Source organism: Sceloporus undulatus, chromosome 4 (genome assembly GCF_019175285.1).
Source record: "Sceloporus undulatus isolate JIND9_A2432 ecotype Alabama chromosome 4, SceUnd_v1.1, whole genome shotgun sequence".
Lineage (NCBI taxonomy): Eukaryota > Metazoa > Chordata > Lepidosauria > Squamata > Phrynosomatidae > Sceloporus > Sceloporus undulatus.
This window is the reverse complement of record NC_056525.1, coordinates 63,219,785-63,244,916: the sequence shown is the minus strand read 5'-3', so window position 1 is coordinate 63,244,916 and position 25,132 is coordinate 63,219,785. Positions and strand designations below refer to the sequence as shown.

The 25,132-nt window shown below is 45.1% G+C and overlaps 1 protein-coding gene across 1 annotated transcript in view; it reads left to right on the top strand.

The window, feature by feature from the left end:
* Window positions 1–14,929: 14,929 nt before the first annotated feature.
* Window positions 14,930–25,132, top strand: part of MDFI (MyoD family inhibitor) — a 78,080-nt gene continuing 67,877 nt past the window's right edge. Inside the window, exon 1 of the mRNA XM_042461229.1 lies at window positions 14,930–15,638. Within this exon, the coding sequence (XP_042317163.1) occupies window positions 15,278–15,638 (361 nt within the window). The 5' untranslated portion in view covers window positions 14,930–15,277. The remainder of the gene's footprint in view (window positions 15,639–25,132) is intronic.

Below are 25,132 nucleotides of genomic sequence, written 5' to 3'. Positions count from 1 at the left end.
ACTCTCCTAAATCACCATGGTGCTGCTTCTATCCCAGCCTCTGTCTTCTGCTTACTGAGTCCCATAGTGCTGCCTCCATGCCCAGTGCCCTTCCCAGGCATGCCTTTTGGTCTGTAATTATTTCTACTTTTTGTCCAGTTGGCCGATCACAGCCATCTATTAATTAAAAGAAAGAAAGAAAGAAAGAAAATGGAAAGAAACTGAAAGAAAAGAAAAGAAAAATAACCTGCTTGGGAATAACAAGGGGGAATTAGGAAGAGGGGGAGAGGAACAGAATCATGTCCAGTCATACCATGTAACTGCCTGCATATCTGAACTGCTTCAGGAGGAACCTATCACATGTGTATCCAGTGGCATCACTGGGGGGGTGCAGGAGATGCTGACCACACTGGGTGATATCCGAGAGAAGGGGTGACACCTAGTTGGGCCTTTCTCCCCCATTTTGGTGCAGGAGGGGCAAATGCACACCCTTCCTGGCTTCACTGTCACTGGGCTTCCTTCCTGGGGAGGAAGGCTAATGATGAAGCAGCAAGAGGTAGGAACATGAAAACTTCCCAGGTGACTAGGGTTGCCATAAATCAGGACCTCAAAACCGGGGAAATATAGGACAAAATTATGAAATATAGGACACTTTTTTTTAAAATGGAGGCTCCATTTTAAAAAAAACCTGTCCTACATTTCAAAATTAAATCGCTGGCGGCCCCACATGCTCCTTCCCAGCCTCTGTGGAGGCCTCGGTCTCCGCAGAGGCCGGGAAGCAGGGCGAGGCGCTGCTGGCGATCGCCAGGGCCTCCCCTCCTTCTCGGAGGAGGAGGAGGTGGTGGGTGGCGTGGCCACGAGGGGAGGTGGGGTGGTGCCGCGTGGGCCCCGGGCTGGGGGGCAAACTGGACAGGGACCGGGAGGGGCCCCCGAAAGCGGGTTTCTCCCGGGGGCCGCCGGGTTATGGCATCCCTACAGGTGACACCCCTCACACCAGGTGACACTCTAACTAGTGAAGCCACTGCCTGTATAAACAGTGAAAGAACAGCATAACTGGCAGACATTGGACAATAGTGCACTACACTGTTAGTGTTATTATTCCACTTTAACTCCTATGGCTGCCTTCCATGGCACTCTGAGGTTTGTAGTTTAGTGAGGCCTGAGAGCTCTCTGACTGAGAATTCTAAATATTCCTCCCTAAACTGCAAATCCCAGGATTCCACACGGGGTAATCTTAGCAGTAAAAGTGGAATAATAGTGCTATAACAGTGTAATGAGATATCGCCCCTTGATAGACAATGCTAATAATTGCTTGTTAATAAGGAGAAGTGCTCCAGCAATGGATAGACTACAGCCCAGCTACTGGGCAGAAACAGCATCATGTAATAAGTTACAGATTTTTAAAAGTATGATGAGGCATCATGTCTTTTCTGGTTTACATGCTGATTTACCTGCTTTACAAATGCATTTCAGAACTTTAAGCCACAGTACTTTGGGCTACGTTTTGAATGTTTTACAGTCTATCATTTTAAAGATCTCAAGGGGAAGTAGACTCGGTGGTGGCTAGCAGATAGAAACAAAGTGGCTCTGAGCTTTGCTCTCTCTAAGTTTTCGGTGGGCTAATTTGACTAAAATCTACAAACACTAAGGGGTGAAGCAGACAGGCGGCTTGATGCAGCCTGTGGCCACTTGATCCGCAGTCAGGCCCCAATTGGTCAGGGACCACAGTGACCAGATGGCACACTCTCAAAGCAGGCCACTGCCATGATCCAAATGAGCCACTAACAGAAGCAGTTTTTTACCACTCCTTTTCCTGGCAGCTTCAGGCCGCCTGAGGCAGCCTTGGAGTGGCTTCCAGCTAATATGGGGGTGTGCACCATCTGCATGCCATGCCACTGAAGTGGCCAGAAGCCACTCCTTTTGGCCCATCTGTTTCAGGCCTAAGTCACTAAACTCTAACCTATATCCAACCTATTTGAACTGGAGTTTAGTAAAGTGGCTTTTTGGGGAATTAATATACTATATATTAATATATTAATAATGATTCTGTAAAACTACATGAGAGTAATTAATTTAGAATAAACAATTATGAAAATAATAATTACATAAAAACATATGAAAAAAATTAAAATATATGAGAAAAAAATTAATGAGTTAGTGAATGAAACAGAAAGAGTTCAAAAAAGGGAGGAGCCACTGGTTGTTAGTCTGTGAGCCGAACAGAGTAGGGTGGGCCTCTTCTCTGAAGATGCCAGCCACAGATGCAGGTGAAACATCAGGAATAAGCTCTTCTAGAACATGGTCACATAGCCCAAAACCCCCACAAAAACTAGGGTGGCCCTGTTTATTTTTTCTCCTAAGCCTCACTCTGTTCAAATGGTTGCAGCTACATGACAGCTGATGAAAGGAGAAGGCTGATGAAGCTGTTTTTCTCTGCAGAGTTGATGGTAGTTCTGTACCTATTCTCTTCCTCACTGCATCATGATAGGAAATTTGTTGTTGTTGTTGTTCTGTGTCTTCAAGTCATTTCTGACTTATGGTAACCCTATGGCAAACCTATCATAGTCTTTTCTTGTCAAGATTTGTTCAGAGGCAGTTAGTCATTGCCATCCTCTGAGGCCGGGAGAGTGTGATTTGCCCAAGGTCACCCAGTGGATTTCCCTGGCAGAGCCAGGATTTGTACCCTGATTTCCAGAGTCATAGTCCAATTTTCAAACCATTACATCATGTGTGCTCACTTTGATGGGAAGATGCCACCTAAATACACCTCCCAGTGGTACAGGATCTACCTCTACATTGCTGATTCTCAAACTTTGCTTCTCCAGTTGTTTTGGACCTTCAAATCCCAGAAGGCCCAGCAGGCATAATCAATGGTCAGGGATTTGGGAAGCTGAAATCCAAAACATCTGTAGGCGGTAGGCTGAGGATTAGTAATGGCATCAAGCACTATTTGGGACTTAGGGACCCCTTAGGAAGTACATATACCTCGAGGTTCTGAAAGAAGAAGGAAGAATTCCTACAGTTGCCACAATCTAAGGAGCTCATTTTACACTGACCATCATATTAAATATGCTGCAGAGCAAGGTTTCTAGTGGGGTGTCCTGACCTGATACTATGTAATTATGTGGAGAATTCTCAGCATCAAAACAAACATACAAACAAAAAATAGATTGAAATGGAGCAAAATGGTTCCCTGTGCAAAGTTCCTTACAAGCCATGCCTGCCCCGTACTGAAAGACAGGAGGGAAAACAGTTACTGTCCGAGCGACAGGAAATGTTTGGTTAGTAGAGGAATTTTGTACAGTTCAGATGAGTCATGAGCTACATTAATTGTCTAAAATAATAAACATCCCCCATCTCCAGTGATTAAGGGTTGAGGAGGACAGGTTTCCTACAAGTCTGGGCCATTTCAAGTTAGAAAAGGTCAATTTAGCATGAACTCATCCCAGTCTTATGACAAGCCATTAACATGCCTTGTTATGAAACTGGTGAAAAAAATAAAATAAAGGTTATGTTAGCAGAAATGATAATCATAGTGATGTTTGGTCAGATTGCAAATTTGTCAAGAGTCCTGAGTTTTCTATGCAGAATGTCATGGAAACAAGAATTGTAACCTGTTTTAAGTTCCTATACTCGTCTTCTAAAATCAGATCCCATCAGGTGAGGCATCATTTCAACAATAGATCTTAAAAGAGTTACTACTAATCTGACAGTAAGCTTCTGGAAGGACAAATCTAAAAAGTAGTATTTCCAAGCTTTGTTCAGTCACTTTAAGCAAGGTCCAACAACAACCTCAGATTAGTCTGGCCAGTTCAAGATCAATCCAGACCCTGAGGTTTTCAAGCTAAAACCTGAAACCCAGGTTATGCCATTGAATGTTATGTGTTAAGTACCAACCAGCCTTGTTCACAGCTTGTCATACACACACACACCATATTTTCCTGTTTGAAATTTTAAACAGATATCCTTAATATAAGGAGCTGTTTCCACATCAAGGTGAAATTAGGGGATTATTCCAATTTACCTATTTAAGGAGTCAGGATAAGGAACATTTCATTTAGCCTGCTCGTTTGTAGTCAGAAGATGAATGCAGGGTAGACGGTGAACCCACAAGGACTGAGACAGAAGGAGAATATTAATAACTACTGTATATAGACCACCCCCCAACATCAAGTTGCAGCAGTAAATGAATTAATCTTTCTCTATTAACTTCATCCATACTCCTTCTCTGCTAGCTAAACTGGAAATTTGAACACAGACGTTTCCTCTTAACTGGAGATGAGCCCACCTGGAGAATTTGCACCTTCATATCCCACCTGTAGATGACCCATGTGTTACCCATGCTGCTTCATATAAATTTTGGTATAAATGATAACCCTTAATGACCCCTAGATGAACTCTAATAGCCTGTCCACCATTGCCAGCAAGGCATGAGGACATGTACACACACCCCTGAGGGGCAACCACATTATCATATCTGGGGAAGTCGCATAAGAGGATTATCATATGACCAGGAAGAGCAAATGTTTGCCTTGCCTGAGGCTCTTGCTCCCTCCCAGGGTCTGTTGTCCGAGCAGCTTAAGACCACTAAGACAATCAGACAGGGACATCCAGGTGAAAAGCAAGTAATTAAACACCTTTGTTCTCACCATCAAGCCCCTTTGCCAGAAGCAAGATTTTGCCTATAAATATCATCAGATTTGCCTGTTCACTGGGCCAGTCTGGATTTCAGGGGGAAGCTCTGTCCCCTTGAACCCTGACCTGGCTCCTGACTCCTGGCCAGTCATTCCATGGCTGAGCCTCATGCCATCCTCATCATATTCCATTTGGATTCCTGGAGGGAGTCTACATTCTGGTACGTATCACCCCAGTGATGCCTAAAATCCCATTCCATGCTAACCTATGCTTCTCCTGAGCCTTGTATGTATGTGTGTATGCTAGTGAATCGTATGTGTTTTCCCCCATTATAAATAAATTGGCTATTAATTCTAGAAGTCTGTCTCAGCTCTATTTATTAGGATCCCCTGGTCTACTCTGTATACACATCGGGAGACGATTCTGCAAGGGCTGTCGTAGCAGGCCCTCCTCTTGCAATATTTGAGCTAACAACAATAATAAAATTCCCCTACGGACCCTTGGCTACACATGAAAACTGACACCTGGCTACTCTACCTTAAATATATGTTCAAAATTAAATTGTCAAATACAGTCCAGAATACAATGGGTGATCCTGGACATGCTGCAACTATGCTGTCAAGCTTGGAGGAGGACAAATAAACTGAGATCAGTATGGACAGGACAGAGATAATACTTTAGGAAGGTGTTTCATCTGCCTAGTTAAGTAGTGTTCAACTGGTTCTGGAGGAGACTGCACTCCATCATCCCTCCTCACTGGCTGTGCTCACTAGGACTGATGGAAGTGGCAATCCAACAGCATCCAGAAGGCCACACATTCCCCATTCCTGCCCTGAAAAACGTATTATGAGGGGTGTTTGGGGATCCATCATTGTTGTAGGAGGCAGAGATGGCCTTAATAGTTCAGAGGGCCTTTTATTAGCTTAGGGCAGGAATGGAAATCACGGAGCCCAACATGGGCTGTCATGTCTTCATATATTTTCCACTCAGTTACTGAAGTTGCTGCCTCACTATGGAAATAAAACTATTTGACTCCACTTTAACTTCCATGACTCAGTGCTATGGAATTCTGGGATCTGCAGTTTGGCGGGGCACCAGAGCTTTCTGACAAGGAAGGCTAAATATCTCACAAAACTACAAATTCCAGAATTCCATAGCACTAAGCCTTGGAAGTTAAAATAGTGTCAAACTGCTTTATTTCTGCAGTGTGGCAGTAGCCAACTTCTTTCTGTCATTGTTGTGTGCCTTCAAGTCAACTCCAGCTCATGGCAGAGGGTTTTCTTGGCAAGGTTAATTTAGAGGAGGTTTGTCATTACCTTCCCCTAAGGCTGAGAGATTGGGACTAGTCCAAGGTCACTCACTGGGTTTCCATTGCTGAACAGGAATTCAAACCCTTGTCTCCCAGAGTCCTTGCCCAACACTCAAACCACTACACAACACTATCTCACTGATTTCTTTACTACCTGCCATTTACTCTTATGTGGCAAAGTGATATACTGTTGCCACAGCAAGGTTGACTTTCATTACAGAAAACCCACTGGAAATAACAATATTTGAGAAAAGTGCTTCTTTCACAAGCCAGGTTTCCATAAAACTGAAGGAATACAAACTTATACCAGGGCTTTGCTCAAACATATTATAGTGGAGAATACATTTGATGTTCCTTGTAGGTTTTCCTTCCTAAGAGATGCATATGTACCCCACCCTCAAGTCTGAGGTGTGTGAATAAATTTTAAACCCACCTTTCTTTGCCTGCACCTGCTGAGGCTTGTGCTTTTACAAACTCTTCATTCTTTGTTGATGAAGAGACTAAACACCTCTCTGCCTTGAGGGGAAGAGGCTTTATGCTTTCTTTTCCAAGGTATGAGTTTAAAGCTGGAACTATGTTACTAAAGTAACAGACACCTCAGATGCAATCCATGGCAGGTGTGTGAGGGCATGTCATGAGTATGATTAAAATAAAGGCAAAGGTTTGTGTAAGATTTAATATCATATTCCATAGATGCAGACCTAGGCCAGAGCTTGGCATCTGTGGCTTTATTCAGACAAAATCAGATTGGTGCGGAAGATCTGGTGCAATGAAAGATAATTCTACATTTTCAGAAAATTATTTGGATTTTGTGTGTGAAGGAATATTTGAGGCCAATGGAAGAAATCCTTAGGCTATCAGAGAGGAAAGATCTTAGGAAATCAATCAAAAGTTACTTGGTTAGGGAATGGGCTATAATCTTCTCTATGGGGCTTTCTAAACCGGCATTTGGGACGTCCTCCGGACGTCCCATTTTAAAAAAGGGGCGTCTCTTTTAGACGCCCCTGGGCCTAGTACGGACTCCGTCCGTACAAGATGGCGGCGCCCTTTCTACATGGGCGCCGCCATCTTTGCGTATCGGACGCTTAGCGTCCAGACGTGTCGCGCCGCTGCTGACGTAGCGAGCGCGCCCCTGGCGCCTCGCTACGTCGCAAACGCGACGCAAAAAGAAGCTCCATTTTGGAGCTTCTTTTTTCGGTCCGCGCAGGAGTTGGGCCGTCTGAAGGCTCCGGCTCCCCCGCGGACCTTCTGGCGGCGGCGGCAGAGCGCCGCAAAGCGGCGCTCTGTACCCCGCCTATATCTACATGTGGTGGTGATCCTATGGACACAGGATAGGTTGGATTTCCCCAGTCAGGGGAACAAAAATCTGCCTGCAGAAAAGAAAATCTGTCCTTGAGTCCCCACTCTAATTTCCATAGGAAACTTCATTCTCCCTTATAGAGGCAATAACAGGTGTGTGTCCAGAAAATTAGTGTCCCAAGAAGTAGGAAAACATATTTCAACTCAGTGAGGGGAGATACACACACACACATACACACACACACATATACTGGAGAGAGAGAGAGAGAGAAAGCCCTTTGCCAAGTTAAGTCTGTGAGAGGAGGAGAAGTAAATCTGAGACAACATCTGTGTTGTCCCTCTGGAACTCGCTCCCAACAAAACTTTGCAAGAATACTATATGAATACCTTTCATGCATTGTAAATTTGCAAACACTTAACTAAGTAGGAGAAACACTAAGAAACCCAGTTACTGAACTGCAAAGATGCCTAATGGGACACTGGTGAGGTTGCCATTGTGGGTCTGATGCGTATTGGAGACCATAGCACATTGGTCCCAATTCACATCCATCCCAATGCACACCAATCTTTTTGCTGGCTCTGTTACATAGTTCAGTAACAGCAGCCTTTTACTAGATATGGACACTGCACACCTTTGCAATTCTATTTCCTGAAGATGCATGTCCACTTACAAGCATGCAACACTCCAACAGAATTCCGGTCAATTTATTTTGAAAAACACATACAAGCATAGTGGACGACACCAAATTAGGAGGAGCAGCTAATACCCCAGAGGACAGAATCAAGATTCAAAATGACCTTGATAGATTGGAAAGCTGGGCCAAGGCTAACAAAATGAATTATAACATGGAGAAATGTAAGGTACTGCACTTAGGGCAGAAAAATGAAATGCAAAGATATAGGATGGGGGACACCTGGCTGAATAAAACTACGTGTGAAAGAGATCTAGGAGTCCAAGTAGACTACAAATTGAACATGAGTCAACAGTGTGATGCAGCAGCTAACAAGGCCAATGTGATTTTAGGCTGCATCAATAGAAGTATAGTGTCTAGATCAAGGAAAGTAATAGTTCCACTCTATTCTGCTCTGGTCAGGCCCCACCTGGAATATTGTGTCCAGTTCTGGGCGCCACAATTCAAAAAGGAAATTGAGAAACTGGAACGTGTCCAAAGGAGGAAGACTAAAATGGTGAAGGGTCTGGAAACCATGTCCTATGAGGAACGACTAAGAGAGCTGGGGATGTTTAGCCTAGAGAAGAGAAGGTTAAGAGGTGATATGATAGCCCTGTTTAAATACTTGAAGGGATGTCATATTGAGTAGGGAGCAAGCTTGTTTTCTGCTGCTCCAGAGACTAGGATCCGGAGCAATGGATGCAAGCTAAAGGAGAAGAGATTCCACCTCAACATTAGGAGGAACTTCCTGACAGTAAGGGCTGTTCAGTAGTGGAACAAACTCCCTTGGAGTGTAGTGGAATTTCCTTCCTTAGAGGTCTTTAAACAGAGGCTGGATGGCCATCTGTCAGGGATGCTTTGATTTAGATTTCCTGCATGGCAGGGGGTTGGCCCTTGCAGTCTCTTCCAACTCTATGATTCTATGACTTCCCAGTTCTTTGGAAGATATAAACGTTATCTTTCTTGAGGCCCATATCTCTTCCTCCATAGTCCACTAGACCTTTTATTTTCACAACTGAAGTACTGTATTTCATTCATGGCAAGGTAAGGTTGAGAGAGAAGGAGAGCTAAATCTGTGACAACATTGGTGTTGGCACTAGTCTTCCTGTGGAACTCAGTCCTACCAGAACTCAGTGTATATCTCTGAAACAGGGTTCCAAAAATATCATAAATCAGACTTCTTGCCAATGTTAATTACTTTGTTTTATATAACTTAATTTGAAGATGTTGTTTTAAAATTCTATATTATGTTTTGGCATATAAAGCTACATAGCTCTATAAATTAACAGATGTAAGATATTTTCTGGATGATGGTGTATGAAATAACCAGAGTTTGGAAGTAATTTATGGGAGGCTTGAATAATGAGGAGAAACTGCCTTACATTTTGCTTTTAACTTATTCAAGTTTGTGCTTATACGTTTTTTGGCACAATGAATGGTGAGTGTGCATTCCCAACCAGCATGGGAAAGTTTTGTACCACAATGCATGCAAGTTCAGAGATTTGGAAGGTTTTCCATGGAAAAGGAACTGTGGCATGTAGGTTGGCTATGTTCCTTTTAAAAGTAATTATTAACACAACAATAAATGCAATAATTAAATCTTTTCACTTTTAATATTAACAATAAATTTGGTTTTAGAGTTCATAAACAATTCACAAAACAAAACAACAAAAACTAAAGCTAACATTCTATGCCAATCCAGATATTATCCTCTCAGCTGTTAATCTGGTATGGAGTGTTTAGTCCAGCCCTCCCCAGCCTTTCACTTTCCAGTTGTGTAGGACAACAAATCCCATCATCCCCAACCAACACATTAACACATTTACTAGAATAGTGGTACTTGTAGTCCAGCACATCTGGAAGTGACTGGTTTGGGGAAGGCTAGAATAGTACTAGCCTTCCCAAAGTAGAAATAAGGTGAGAATAGTAATACTTTTGCATTCCAGAACCACTGTGAGTAGATAATGAAGTTAAAGAGCAACTAATCTGCATGATGCGATCTCAAAAATGCACCCTTTCATGCTTTTCCAACCTTGGCAGAGATTTCACATGTGACCTTGGACAACTGACTTAGTCTTCCTGTGCTTCATCTTATCCATCTGTAAAACTGGACTGACAGCTCTGCCCTCCCTTGCAATGGGGCCAGCAGGCTTAATTAGTGGTTAGGAAACTTCACATGAAAGGTGCTCTCAAATTCCTCATCATTATAAGCACAAAAAAAGTACTCAAACACCCACTTTTTTCTTCATTCAGTATAAATAAAGAACAAATCAGGGGAAGAGGAGGGGACAGCCTCTATCATATCACCTGCCTGTGAGCATGAATCTTAATAGACAGATGAAAGGGATGAGCTGGCATTTCATCATCAAAGCAAGTGCTTTCATTCTTGTGGACTTGGGCCACCTCCCATCTGTAGAGGCACCAAAGAGCAGGCGGCAAGGCGGATGGGGTGAAAAGGCCACCATTCCCAGCTGAGCACTAGAAAGACAAAGGGTTTTGGGGGGGGGGGCGGTGGAGACTGGGTTCAGATATATAGTATGATGAAGCTGATCTCTTCTGCAAATAGCCCAACCAAACCAGCTGCTAAATCAGCAACTGATGGGAATGTATTGGGGAAGGGAAAACAAGGCAGATATAAAACAAAACAAAACAAAAAAGGCATCAGCAATGCAGAGCCAACAGATAAACAAACAAGAAGCAGCATTTGCCAAAGTGGCTGCACCAACATGTTTCAAGCGTGATTCACAGACACACTGCCTAGTAGTCAGGAAATCCAAGGCACACCCAGTGAGACATGCTTTGCAGCCAGGCTCCCTGGGTGTCACAAGCCATGCCAGCTTCTCTGTCATCGTTGGTCAATGGACTCTTGTGGAAAAAACTGGCAGGGTCTTTTTGGTGGCCATGGCAAACTGGGAGTCACACAATGCAGGATACACTTAGTCTCTGTCTCTCTCAGACGGGGTTGTGAGGTTTTCCTATGGCAAAGTTCTGAAAGCTCTTGGGGGGCAAGGGCAAACCAACCAATTATAGAGCAATTACAATCTTAGTGCTGAAGCGCAGAAAATGCACATTGACCAAGGTGCTGAATAATTTGGAATGCAAACATTGGTTCTTCACTCATGATTAGATACATAAAATCATAGAATTGGAACCACCCACAAAAGCCATCCAATTCAACCACCTGCCATGGAGGAATACACAATTGAAGGACTCCCAACAGAGGACCATTCAGTCTCTGTTTAAAAAAAGGCTCCATGATATCCCATATCTCTAAAGAAGGAGACTCCACCATTCTCTGAGGCAGAGTGTTCCACTGTCAGACAGCTCTTACTGTCACAAAGTTCTTAATGTTTAGGTGGGATCTGTTTCTTCTTGCATTTCTTGTTAGGTTCCTTTTGTTACAGTATGGAATTCTGCTTTTGCGCATTCTGTGACAGCAGCAGCCCTTGGATCAATTGTATTCCTTCATTCTCTGGTTGACTGTCATACAGGGAATTCATTTGTTAGAAAGCTGCTTTCAGATGCACAGATAAAACAAACAGCTTGAACACAATTTAGATCACAATATTTAACAGTATGTGGTGATCTTTGAAAATTAAGTGTACAAACATGAATTACATGAGTACAAAACAAGGAATTGACACCTTGAATACATAGCAAAGTCATCCCTATCACAAATCATTTGTTTTTTAGCACTTAAAGCAGTGTCAAACTGCATTAGTTCTGCATTGCAGATTAGACCTTAGTCTATTTCCTCAGGTACATGGCATGAACTGGGTGTAGTATCATAACTGAGTGAGTGTAGTGGCCACTCCCGATATCATTTCCCAATACTGTTTATCATCTGTTTATCATCTGTCCCATCTCTAAACAATCCTCTAAAAATAATTGTTTTGCATGATAGGACAGACCACAGCAAACCACAACTCTTTTAGACTGACATCTATGTCTTATTCATCCTTTAAAGGTTTTTGTCTTTTAGGAAGCTGAACTGGAGATGGAACTTTTAAGGAATGTTTTTTGTGGGTTTTTTGGGCTATGTGGCCATGGCCACATAGCCCGAAAAACCCACAAAAAACTATGGATGCCGGCCATGAAAGCCTTCGACTTCACATTTTAAAGAATGATTTGTGCTTGTTGCTCACCACTTTAAAGAAGTATCTTGTTGCCATTGCTTATAGTTATGTTGTTAGAAGAGTAACTCTTCACATTGCTTGTTATTACCATGTTACTTTTTTTGATTATGCTGCAGAAATTCCCCACAGTGTTCTACACATACTTAGAGTCTTTCCATATATGTTGTATATTCTGGACTCTTCTCCATTACTATTGTTTTACACCTTCATTTCCCCCTGAATGACTCCAATTTGTGTGTGGTTCTTATGGAGGGAGACAGACAATAGCTTTTAGGAATTGAAAACATTTTTGTTTGTTTTATTCAGTTTTTATCATTTTCATATTAAAAACATTGACTCATACAATCTGTTCTGATATAACAACTCTTTCATGTCTGTAACAAATACAAAACAAAAACCAACCAACAAACAAAAAACATGAATACATAAAACAAATACATCCACAGTACAACATTTACATTCTTTACAACACTTGGTACTTTCTTTTACCTTCCTTCTACCAATTCATATCTGTGTCCTCCCCCCCCAGTATACCCTTTTTAAATTTACCATTCATAGCAGTTTTAAAGGAAAAGTTTTTAAATCACTTCTTCCTTTATCTCATGTCGAACCTTTCTTATCAACACAACACTACCTTAATTTACATGTTCTTTATTTCTTTTCTTGATCATTCAATTTTTCCCTTCAAAAGGGGATTTTCTACTCATAACTCTTTATTATTGTTATTATTGTTGTTGTTTTATTTTTTGTCTTTATTCCTACTCTCCCATCATACTTATATTTATTGTATTTCCCCATTTTTCCTTTAAATATCCATATACTTTTTTCCCAGTTATCTATTGTATTTTCTTTTCTTTCTGTTTTTGTTCATTAATTTCTTGAGACAATAGATCCAAGGAATTGAAAACATTTTGAAAGAGGCAGTACTTCTCACATGAATCATGTTCACCAGTGGCAAAAGTGTGAACAGTCGTACCTCTTTCAAATGGCTTTCAACTATCTGAAATGCTATTGTTTGTCTCCAGTGGCAAGCTGTGGTACAATAAGCCGGACACAACAGAATCACACTTTTATTTCTGGTCATGGGCATTGACTACACAGCTGATGTTTTCTTTCTGAAGATCAAAAGATGAATTGGGAATGGAGGAAACAAAATGTCTATCAGTTCTGCACAGTATTTTGACAACAGCCAAATCAGATGCCTATTGGTAGCACACAAGATGTATAGGAACTCAGTAGCACTCACCTGTTTGTGTTCCCAATCCAGGTCTGTGTCTGACATTAGAGATAAATATAGCCATTATGCCTAGTAGCCAATGGTAGTCCTTTCTTTCCTTAGTTTGGCTTTCTAAAGCCATTCAACCTAGCAGCCATGACCATATCTTGTAGCAGCAAATTCTGTAGCTTAAGCAAGCGCTGTGAGAAGAACTGCAGTTCCTCCACAGCACTGGAGTCATTCACACTCATTTTTGTCCTAAGGAGATGTGGACCACCACATTGATGCATATCGGGTTTGTTGTTCCTGTTTTGGGTTCGTGAATCTCTTTGAGCCATTGCAACCCCTTTCTTATTCACACATGCCATTGTTTTGGGATAACATGGAGCCTCCTTCATTCCCTTGAATGATACAGAGTGATCCGAATCGATTCGGAAGCTTATTCACACTGCCAAAGTTGCGATCAATATGGATCTTCAGGAAAACCTGGGGCAAAAAACAGGTATCAAATATCCTGGGTTAAGTGGATTTTTTTTGCAAGCCGCTGTCCTAAAAAGTGCATTCAGGACATGTGTGAACAACAAGGATTCAACCCAGATTATTTTTCAACTGTGAATGGTCTGATTCCCATTACCTTTTAAACTGGATTGCAAATCGGTTTGAACCAGTTCAAGCAACCTTGTGTCTTTTTGACGCTGATTTTTTCTGCGTCTTTTTCAATAAATCAATTCTGTGCAAGTTTGAACCAGATGCGGATCGGAATCAATTTAATTTTGCCCTTCAGCTGACTGGAGCAGTTCCATTTTGAATTGATTCATGCATGAATGGGAACCACAAGGGGATTATTTTAGAGGGGGAAAACGTGACCGGGGCAAACGTAGTGGGAACCACACTCTGCTGTCAAACTGACCCATTGATTTGGATCACACACTGATTTATCTTTCAGTGGGAATGAGGCCATAGATTACCAAAAAGTGGTGTCAAGCTAGATTATTCCCGCAGTGTGGATGCTAACCCTTTTTTTACTTTCTTCACACCATTTATACGCTTTCTTGATATTGGATCACATTGCCTTTTCCCATCATGGTTTTGTCTCAACTTTTATTATTATTATTAACATTTATTTATAGAGCGCTGTAGGATTTGCTCGTGTGTGGTTTTGGAGAATGTAGGGCGAGACAACCTTGGCACAAGCCTGGACCTTTTGGAAGAGAGCCCTATCGCTTTGGAGATGGCCTTCCCTTCGCCTTCTCTTTGGCTCAGTGTGGTGTGAATGGCCTTCCCTCCCTTTTATATCCTCTTCCCCTCAGCTGCCATTTTGTTGAGTTTTGTCCAAGAAGTGGCCTTGGGAAGTTGCTTGTGTTTACACTTTTGCAGCTCAAAACAAAACAAAACACAACAAAACAAAACAGCCCTTTAGCGCCAAGTGACTAGACTGCATCCACACTGGAGAAATAACCCGGTTTGGCCCTGCTTTGTCTAGCTTTTTGCTATGGAATTCTGGGAGTTGGAGTTTGTTGTGGGGCCCAGAGCGCTCTGGGCCCACAACAAACTCCAACTCCCAGAATTCCATAGCAAAAAGCCAGACAAAGACTTAAAGTGGGGCCAAACCGGGTTATTTCCCCAGTGTGGATGCAGCCTCCTCCAAAGCTCTCTTGCTTGAAGGAAAGTGAAGTACAGTAATGCCATTTCCTGTGGAAGAGGCTGGGAGGCAGAGCTGAAAGGGGGAGGCAAAAAAAGGAGGCAGAAAGCTTGGGAAACCCATTTGGGAGAGAAAAAGTCGTCTTTGCTGCCCCACTTCCTAGGACTTCTTCGTGAGGAAACTTGAGGGAAGAAGTCAAGAGCAGGAGAAGGAAAGGAAGAGGAGGAGGAGGAGGAGGAGGAGGAGGGAGAGGGAGAGAAGGGGGCTTGTTTTCCTGCTGCCAGAGCCCAGCTCAAGGGGGAAGCTGCGGGTGGAGGCTTTTTTGGAGCTTCAGGCGAGGCAAGCCATGGCAAGAGGCTTTGTGGGGGACTGTTTTAAAAGTCCTGGCCCATGATTGTGACCCCTCCAAAAGAGAGAGGTCTGTCTCTGTGGGGCGGAGAGAGCAAAGAGGTGGCGCAAAAGACCGAAAGGTGTCTGGCGGAGGTTTGGAGTGGCGCCTTCCCTGGCCGAGGCGAAGCAGGGCTTAGTTGGGGGCCCTTCGGAAGGACTGACTGGGGCTGGCTCTGGTCCCCTTCGGCTGGAGGAAAGGGCCTCTTCCATGCGCCTCGCCTCGCCTGGCTCCCTGGGCGCCCCGCTTGGCGCCTGGCCCCCCCCGGGCTCAGCCCCATGTCCCAGGTGGGCAGCCCTCCCGCCGGATCGCCCCATGGAGCAGGCGCCCTGGAGAGGGGCCCGCCGGAGCCCAGCCCGGCAGGTAAGCCGAGAAAGGGAAAGGCGGGGGGCGGGAGGGTCCCCTGAGTCCCCCGCCGAAAGCTGACCAGGGCTGCTGCCAGGAGGACGCCTCTCCGGCAGAGTGCTCTGCCTCCTCCTGCACCTTTTCCCTGGGCAAAGGACCCTCCACCCACCCTCCTTCCTTCCTTCCTTCCTTCCTTCCTTCCTTCCTCTCTCCCACTCTCTTTTCCTTCCTTCCTCCCCCCTTTCTTTCATTCTTTCTTTCTTTCTCTCTTTCTGGGGACCTGATCCTCCTTAGGTTTCAGTTAGGCAACTCCTGCAAAAGGACACCTCTCCTCCTTCAAAGACAGAGCCGTGTTAGTCTCTAGAATCAGTATGGAGAGAGATCTTGTAGCACCTTTAAGACTAACCAAGAAGTTGCCAGCATGAGCTTTCCCTAGACTTCAGTCTCCTTCCACTCCACTGAGGAAGGAGAGTGAAGTTTTCTTTCAGTTAGTCTCAAAGGTGCTCTAGGATCTCTCTACTTCTTGTAAATGCTATTGCTCTTCTTCTTCTTCTTCGAAATTTCGCATGGATGGCTGAAGTTTTGGAAACTTTTGGCAAAGCCTCCCTGCTCTGCCCCAGCTGGCTCTCCTTGCGCTTGTGTGAATGTCTACACAGACAGACAGACAGACAGACACACACACACACACACAGACAGAGACACACAGAGTGTGAGTGTCTGCACACACTACACAGTGGTGTACGTGCCTCTGTCTGGCCCAGCAGAAGAAGGGATTGCTTGGATTTCTCCCCTCCTGATGGAAGGCAAGGGCCCAACTTTTGTGTTTTGGAAACTTTTTCTCTCTCTTTCTCTGGACAGACACAAAACCTACACATACGTACAAGTGGTTGTAACTATTTTATTCCCCCTTTCTAGTGCCTGAGATCAAGAAGAGTCCAGGATTCAGCTTCTCCTTGGCCTTGAGTAGGATTGTGTGGGATGATGCAGCCACACTGGAGGGAGAATCCGGTTTGACACCACTTTTAACTGCCACAGCTTCATGCGATGGAATTCTGGGACGTATAATTTGTTGGGGCATCAAAGTTGCCCCAACCAACTACACATCCCAGAATTCCATTGCAGGGAGCCGTGGCAATTAAAAGTGGTGTCAAACTGGATTCTCCCTCCAGTGTGGCTACATTTAGCCCTTCAGCAAGAGCACATTTGTGGAATTCTAGTGCTTCAGAGGGTCTCTCTTTCTCTTTCCATCCTTTCTTTCCCCACTTTTCTCTCTCCTTCAGTTCCAAGATGAAACCCACCCGTTCCTCTTTGCTCTTGGTCTGAAGCCATTCCTTTTTATTTATTTATTTATTTTGGCAGGCTTTCCAAAAGGGGCGGCCAAGAGGGGGCTTGCATTTCTTTCTACCTGATCTTTGTTGCAGGCCTGGTGGAGAAAGCAAGAGGGGAGGAGGGAGTGAAGTGGGTGCAGAGGAGCTTGGGAGAAGTTACTTTCATTGTATATTGGGGGGGGGGGGGATTGAGGGCACCACATCTCCCAGTATCCCTCCAGGTTGGGGCCACTGGGAATCATAGATGAGTGGGAGTTGTGTTCAGCGCCCCCCTCCCCCCCCCCAGAAACCTTTGCCAAGCTGTGGGTGGGCGTGATGAAGGAAGATGAATTTTCTCCCAAGGAACTTTTTCTCCTTCTCCTTCTTTCTTCCTTCAGACATCGTGCGTTCTTGGCTGGAAGCCCATTCCTTGTGGGATTTTGACTCCTCCCAGCCTCCCTACTCTCCCAGTCTTGATCATATTAAATTTAATAACATCCTCTAGACCTAGCTGTAGCCAGGAAAGAGTTTTCGTCTTTGTTCCACCGAATCCTTTCAGCAGATCTAGCCTCAGGCTGTGGGACTGGGATGGGGTGGGGGTCTGGGCTCTGTGCTGTGAAATGAAGGGGGCATTCCACCAACCCTTTAGGAACTGCATTTGCAGGAGATATTTGGAGAAAGAAGGTGGTTGTTGTTTTTAAAGTGATGTCCCTTCTTGGTATGGTGGCGCTGACTTACACATCTGACTTCAGATGGAAAACTAGCTTTTAAAAGTGGGTTGAGGAGATGGGGCTGTACAATACGACAGTCAAGTCTTGGTTGTTCAAGATGGAGTTCATTTTTCAAAGCCTGCTTATGGCCAGTTCTCCAAAGGAAGTGACACATTCCGAGTTTATGTAGTACTTTTCCAAACTACTTTAAATTCTTGATGCACATGTTATTTGTTTATACGGCACCACCAAGGTGTGGCCTTTTAAAAGAGTATGAGGGAACACGGCAGCAATTTGAATCATGGCTGATGTTCACGGCCCTCAGTCTTTGAGGGATTGGCTTGCCTAGGTTCCTCCCATTGAATTTATCGTGGGCAGAGATTTAAATTTCACTGAAGACTTCCTCAGATTGTAGTTTGTGCTCTGTAAGAGTATGCTGTGCCAGCTCTGTAATGCCTTAAACCAGTGTTGCCAACTGTCAGGAGAGCTTAAGAGCCTTCTGGATCAGAGCAAAGTCATGTCTAGTCTAGCATTCTGTTCCCAAAGTGGTGAGTCAGAGGCCTATGGGACGCCCGTCAGTACAACCACATACTTGTGTTCCCTGAGAACTGGTGTCAGGCTGCTTCTGGTGTGTATATGTGTGCTTTCAAATAGCCTGTTGACTTATAGCAACTCCAAGAATTACACTGGGTTTTCTTAGGCAAAGAATACTCTGTCATTTTCCATGACTTTCCTCAGCACCTGGTACTCCACTGGCTGTCTCCCATGCAGGTACTAACCAGGGCTGACCAGATGGGATCTGGTGCTTTTAGGGCATTTAGGCCTCAGGAACTTGAGTTCAAATCCCCATGTGGCCTTGAGTCCCTGGGCCAGTCCACTCCATTCTACACTGATATGGGAGGAAATTGATAACTATCATGGCTCATAGCCAGAGATAACTTTATCCTCCAGTATCACCCTACGGTGAAAAAACAGGGTGTGTGTGTGTGTGTGATTACCTGAGTACTAGAACCTACATTCCAGTTTATTTTCAGTGTTGTGTTACAGGGCTAGTGAGGGAAAGGAAACCATCCTTAGAGTTCCCCTCCTATGTCTCCTCACACCCACAACATGCAAGTTGACTGACTTTTTCACTGTGTTAAGAAGTTGGTAGTGACAGGTTTATCTTCACAAGGGTTGTTAAGGTGTTTGGGATTATCTCTCTGGTTCTTGGCCTGGTGTTCTAAGCTATAAGTGCGCAGAAGCCCTTGCTGTCCAAATAAGAATGATATGGCATAGGACAGAGAGGTCCCCAATTCTTCCTAAGTGATGTGGATGGGCAGCACTTGCCCATGATCATTAGCTCCCATAGTTCAGATGCACAGGTAATACAAGCAAAACCCTCCAGTAAAATTGCATCATATGAAGAGATTCAGTATAGTGGGAAAGTGAATGAGATCTCCAAGGAATCACTCCATGACAAATGGTATCTTGAAACGCCAAGAATAAATGCCAGAATAAAACATTCTTCCATGAGAATTTTTGTATCTCAAGCCTTTTTAATGAAAAAAGTGATGTTTTGCATAAAAGATAGACAAAACAAGTCAATAGTGTATTTTGCATGAAAGACGGTTGCCAAGATCTTTCATCACAAATTGTCATCCAGCAGTACCAACATCCCCCCCCCCCCGCATCATCCAGGAATAAACAATCAAACACTTCTGACAGATGGCCATCCAGCCTCTTTTGAAAACCTCCAAAGAAAGAGACTCCACCACACACCAAGGCAGTGTGTGCCACTGTCATGGAGCTGTTACTGTCAGGAAGTTCTTCCTAATAGGAGACCTGGTGGTGCAGTGGTTAAATGCTGGTACAGCAGCCACAACTTCGTGAGTTCGATCCCAGGGCTCCAAGGTTGACTCAGCCTTCCATCCTTTCATAGGTTGGTAAAATGAGTACCTAGTTTGTTGGGGGAAATGGGCTTACAAATTGTAAACCACTTAGAGAGTGCTGAGTTCACTATGAAGCAGTATAAAAGAGTAAATTCTAATGTTTGGGTGGAATCTCTTTTCCTGCTGTCTGAATCCATTGCTCTGTGCCCTAGTCTCTGGAGCAGCAGAAAACAAACTTGAGCCATCATCAGTAAGACACCCCCTCACATATTTAAACATGGCTACCATGTCACCCCTTAACCTTCTCTTCTCCAGGCTATATGCAGAACATACGCAGCTCCCTAAGCCACTCCTCATAGGACGTGGTTTCCAGACCTTTCACCATTTTGGTTGCCCTCCTCTGGACATGTTCCAGCTTATCAATAACCTTTTTGAATTGTGGTGCCCAGAAATGGGCATAGTATTCCAGGTGAGGTCTTACTTGGAGGACTGCACATTACCCAGCTTTGACCTGAGGCAGTTTGACACTTTGAGGTGGAAAAGAGTATGGGGGAGAATATTCTTTGTTTTGTCCTCTGTGCCTTCAAGTCTTTCCCAATTTTTGATGACCTCAAGACAACCCTATCATGGGGTTTTCTTGGCAAGAATTGTTCAGAGGAGGTTCACCATTGCCTTCCCCTGAGGTTGAGAATATGTGGCTTGCCTAAGGTAGTACAGTGTACCCTTGTTATACGCTGGCATTTGGTTCCAAGATCCCCCGTGTATAACAAAATCCATGTATGCTCAAGTCCCATTAAATATAATGACACAGAAAAATGTTGTCCCTTATAAAAAATGGAAAATCAAATGGAATTTATACTTTTTTTGAACATTTTCAAACCGTGTATGCTTGAATCCGTGTATAAAAAATCCGTGTATGAAAAGGGCTGGCTGTAGATTTCATGGCCGAGCAGGGAATCAAACCCTAGTCTCTAGAGTTGTAGTCCAACACTCAAACCACTATGCCATGGTGGCTGTCAAAATATTCTTTACTTGCTCATAAGTTAAAAGTTAATTCACATGGCCAGAATTGTCATAGCAGACTTTTTTTTCTTTAGTCATCATGGCTTGCAGCCCAGATATATACAGTTCTGCCTAGCAGCTAGTTCTTGAATTCACAAGCCTGCTTGGAAAAGATGGCATGCGGTCCCTCAGCCATTTCTTAGGGAGGATGATGGTTCCCTGGAGAGCATGGGAGAAAACTTGGGAGAAAAAATCACCCATCTTACTTCCAGATTGCAGTGTATTTGCTGAAGTTCCAGGAAAGGGACAGCTGCTATTTATTCCTGATTGCAGCGAAATGTTACCTGAAAACCCATCACCATCCCTTGTCCACTCAATACCTGAGGCACAGCATGCTTGCCTTTTCAACAGCAAGCTTACAGCTGGGGGAGGGGGGGCAAGCATTACACAAGGAGCTACCAGATGCCTCATTGTGTAATGAATGTAAAAGGACATATGCATACAGATAGCACATATAACAATTGTATGTGTTCAACAAGTTTCCTGCCATAGCCTTGTTTGAAAATTCATGGGGAGGTGGGTTGTGTTTGTGTGAAACACGTGTTCCTGCAAAAATGAGGAGGTTCACAAACAAAAATAGGGAAAAAAGATTCTGAAATGTAAAAATTATCTTGCTCAGAAGGGAGAAAATATTTGAAATTATTTGTTCTTACATTAGAGAATTAAATGAATAGAAATTTACATGCTGACCAGCCATGTTACAGACTTACATTGCTAGCTCATTACGTTGCTTTTTACTTTTTCTTTAATTTTATTTTCTTTAAAAGATTTATAAAAGTAAGAAAATGACCTAAATTAGGGGTAGCTCCTCAAAGCATTACTCCCCTCAAAAATAATGGGAAAAGCTAATAAGTAAATGCTATTTGTTACAAATGGAGGATTTTTTAAAAAAAAAAAACAACAACCGCCAGCTATTACATTATTTTGCAAAAAGAATACTCTGCCTTTGTTACCCTCCAAAGTATTGTAGTATGTTTTAGATATCAGGCAACATATTCCAAAGCTCTGGTGCCCAGGTAACTCAAACTTTCTACAAGGGGTATAAGTTATGGAAAGTTGCATTCCTCTTACGCACGTATTATTGAGCCTACTTTTGGTAGTTTGGGAGAGAGGAAAAAAGTTGTACAGGGAACCTATAGCTTGCCATGTGACTACTGGAAATTTTATTTGGCAATTGTTTTCGCTTCTTTCCCCACTTGCTTCTTACACTTTCAACAATTATTTCTGCAACAATAAAAAGCATCCGATAAGAAAGTGGTTTGAAAAAAATAAAAGAAGTCAAGAAACTGCATAAGAAACTGAATTCTGTGGGTTTCCATGACTTACCAGGGATTCAAAACCTGGTCTCAAAAGGCATAGTCCAACACTCAGCCTACTTAACCATACTGGCTCTTTATTAGGGAACATGTTCCATTGAACATAAAGGGGCACACTTCTGAGGAAACATGTATAGAATCGTACTGGTGTTTAGATAGGGCCTAAATACCCTAAAGCAGGGGTAGGCAACCTTTTTGAGCCGGGGGCCAGGTTGGTGTCCCTCAGACAACCGGGGGGCCGAAGCCGGGGGGTGGAGCTTCCACCCCCGGGGGCGGGGCCGCATGCTGGAGGTGGCGCTTCCACCCCAGGGGCGGAGCTTCCACCCCAGGGGCGGAGCTTCCACCCCCAAGGGCCATGCCACCTCTCTTTGCGGCCCCTGACGGCCCCGCCTGTCAGAGGCCAGGAACGAGCCGGCGGGACCCACCAGCCGCTGGAGGCCTCCCGTCTTTGATGGCCCCTGACGCCCGGGCCCCCGCTGCCGCCGTCGGCGCCCTCCTGGAGGGCCCCTGCGACGCCAACTGCCTCCCAGCGGGCCCCTGGGAGGCCAGCTGCTGTCCCTTGGCCTCCAGGAGGCTCCTGCGATGGCAGGGGCCTCCCAGGGCGTTGCCTTGCTGGCGTCCTCAGGAGGGCCAAAGGGACAGCAACTGGCCTCCCAGGAGCCCGCTGCTGGCCACTGGGAACCCTCCTGGATGGGACCCCTGCGACGGCAATGGGCTTCCCAGGCGGCCCGCTGCCGCCGTTGGAGCCTCCTGGAGGACCCCGGTGAAGGCAACTGGCTCCCCAGGGGCCGCTGCTGCCGCCGGAGCCCCCTGGAGCGCCCCAGCGATGGCAACCGGCCTCCCAGGGGCCCGCTGCCACCGTTGGAGCCCTTCTGAGGACCCTGGTGCAGGCAGGAGCCCTCCTTGAGGGCCCAAGGGACAGAAACTGGCTTCCCAGGGGCCCGCGCCGTCGCAGGAGCCTCCTGGGGGCCCAGCGACGGGAAACGCCTCCCAGGGGCCCCCTGCCGTCGCAGGAGCCCTCCTGGGAGGGCCCCACGCGGCGGGCCAACTGGCCTCCGAGGGCCCGCTGCCGTCGCAGGAGCCCTCCTGGGGGGCCCCCGCGGCGGCAACTGGCCTCCCAGGGCCCGCTGCCGTCGCAGGAGCCCTCCTGGAGGGCCCCAGCGGCGAAACTGGCCTCCAGGGCCCGCTGCCGTCGCAGGAGCCCTCCTAGAGGGCCCCAGCGGCGGCAACTGGCCTCCTAGGGGCCGCTGCCGCTAGGAGCCCTCTGGAGGCCCCACGATGGCAACTGGCCTCCCAGGGGCCCCCTGCGTCACAGGAGCCCTCCTGGGAGGCCCCAGCAGCCAGCAACGGCCTCCCAGAGCCGTGGTGCGCCTGGCAGCCCCGTTTCGAGCTCGGAGGGTGCAGCGGCCTCCCAGAGGGCGTTGCGGCCTCTGGAGCTCGTTTGGGGCTCCGGACGTCGCAGTGGGCCTCCAGAGGCCCGTTGCGGCTGCTGGAGCCCCGTTTCGGGTCTCCGGAGGACACAGCGGGCCTCCAGAGGCCCGTTGCAGCTGCTGGAGCCCCGTTTCGGGGCTCCGGAGGCCCAGCGGGCCTTGTAATGGGCGCCACCATTTTGCCCTTCAAAATGGCGGCGAAATCTCACGCGATCTTTTTGGTTCTTGCGTGGACTTCACCGCCATTTTGAAGAGCAAAATGGCGGCTGAAAGCCGCCGAAATCGGCAGGCACGATTTCGGAGGCAACAGGGAGCGGGGGCCAGCGAGAAAGACGCCCGCGGGCCGGATCCGGCCCCGGGCCGGAGGTTGCGACCCCTGCCCTAAAGGCACCAAATCACATCTGATCATGGAACTAGCAAAACCACCTCTGCCTATGAAAACCCTATGAAATTCATGGAGTCACCAGGTAAGTGCTCATGCACTAGAGAGAGTGACAAGTTCAGGAGAGTAGCCCAAGTCCAGAATGTGTATGAAGCTGTTGTGCACCAGATGCCACAAGAAGCTCAAAACACAAGAACATAGCACACTTTCTTGCTTGATCTTTCGCTGTGCAGGCTATGGGGAGACCACAGCTCTTTATAAAGTTTATCAGTTGTATAGACCATGAAGATTGCAGACAAGAGTGCAACTGTTCTAATAGGCATAATCTAAGGAGTCTGTCTGGCTCCATTTCATTAATTTTGCACCAGAATTATTATTTTAGTTACATTTTCAGCTGTTATTATTTTATTAATTTATATCCCACCTTTTTCCTAACCCTGGTACTCACATCTTGTCATCATGTCTAAACCAAGGGAAAATGTGGTTCATTTTGACAGTGCTTTCTCTGAACAAGCCAGGAGCAAAAACCATGATTTGAAGTTGCTTGTACTCATAAAATGTAGTTAAAACTAACCACAATTTGTTGGGCTTTCTGATATAATTACAAACCACGGTTAGTTAGAAATGTAGAAAATCTTTGTGGCCTCTTTGTGGCCATGATGAAAACAGAGGGGTGCATAAGCTCATTATAGAACTAAGCAATAGTTTAGCATTAAATATGAAGGCAGCCATTTTCTTCAACTTAGTTTTACCACCAGTATAGAAACAAGGAGGTCTTCTAGGCCAGCTGTAGCTATAGTAGTGATGAGATTATGGTTTCTTTGTTCATTGTTGTAAGAGTCTTTTCTAAGGATGCAACTGTCTGACTCCCTAAAGTGTAGGTAGCTTGGAGTCCAGTTTAATTTGTGTTTTAGGAAACTCTTTAGAGGTACAAGTGGGGGGCTGAAGCTGTACCTTAAGGAAGATGGGCATACATATATGCATGCATTCTGATATAATAATAATAATAATAATAATAATAATAATAATAATAATAATAGTAAATTTATTTGTATCCCGCCTCTCCCTGTTTTGGATCGAGGCAGGTAACGACAGACATAAGAACAATAAAAATAGAACATAACAAATCACAAGGAAAAATCATAGCAAAGCATATAAAATCCAATTCTCTATCCCCCTCCCACCTTAAAATAGCATTACAAACAATAATTCCCAACTGGAGAGCAAACATTCCGAGGAGGTCAATTTGGGAAGTCCTGCCGGAAGAGATCCATTTTTACTGCCTTTTTAAAAGCCTCCAAAGATGTTATATGGTGGATCTCCTCCGGCAGGTCATTCCAGACTTTTGGAGCGGCTACAGAAAACGTCCTCTGGGAAGTCGATACCAGTCTGGTTTTCTTGGACTGCAAAAGATTTTCCCCAGAGGACCTGAGA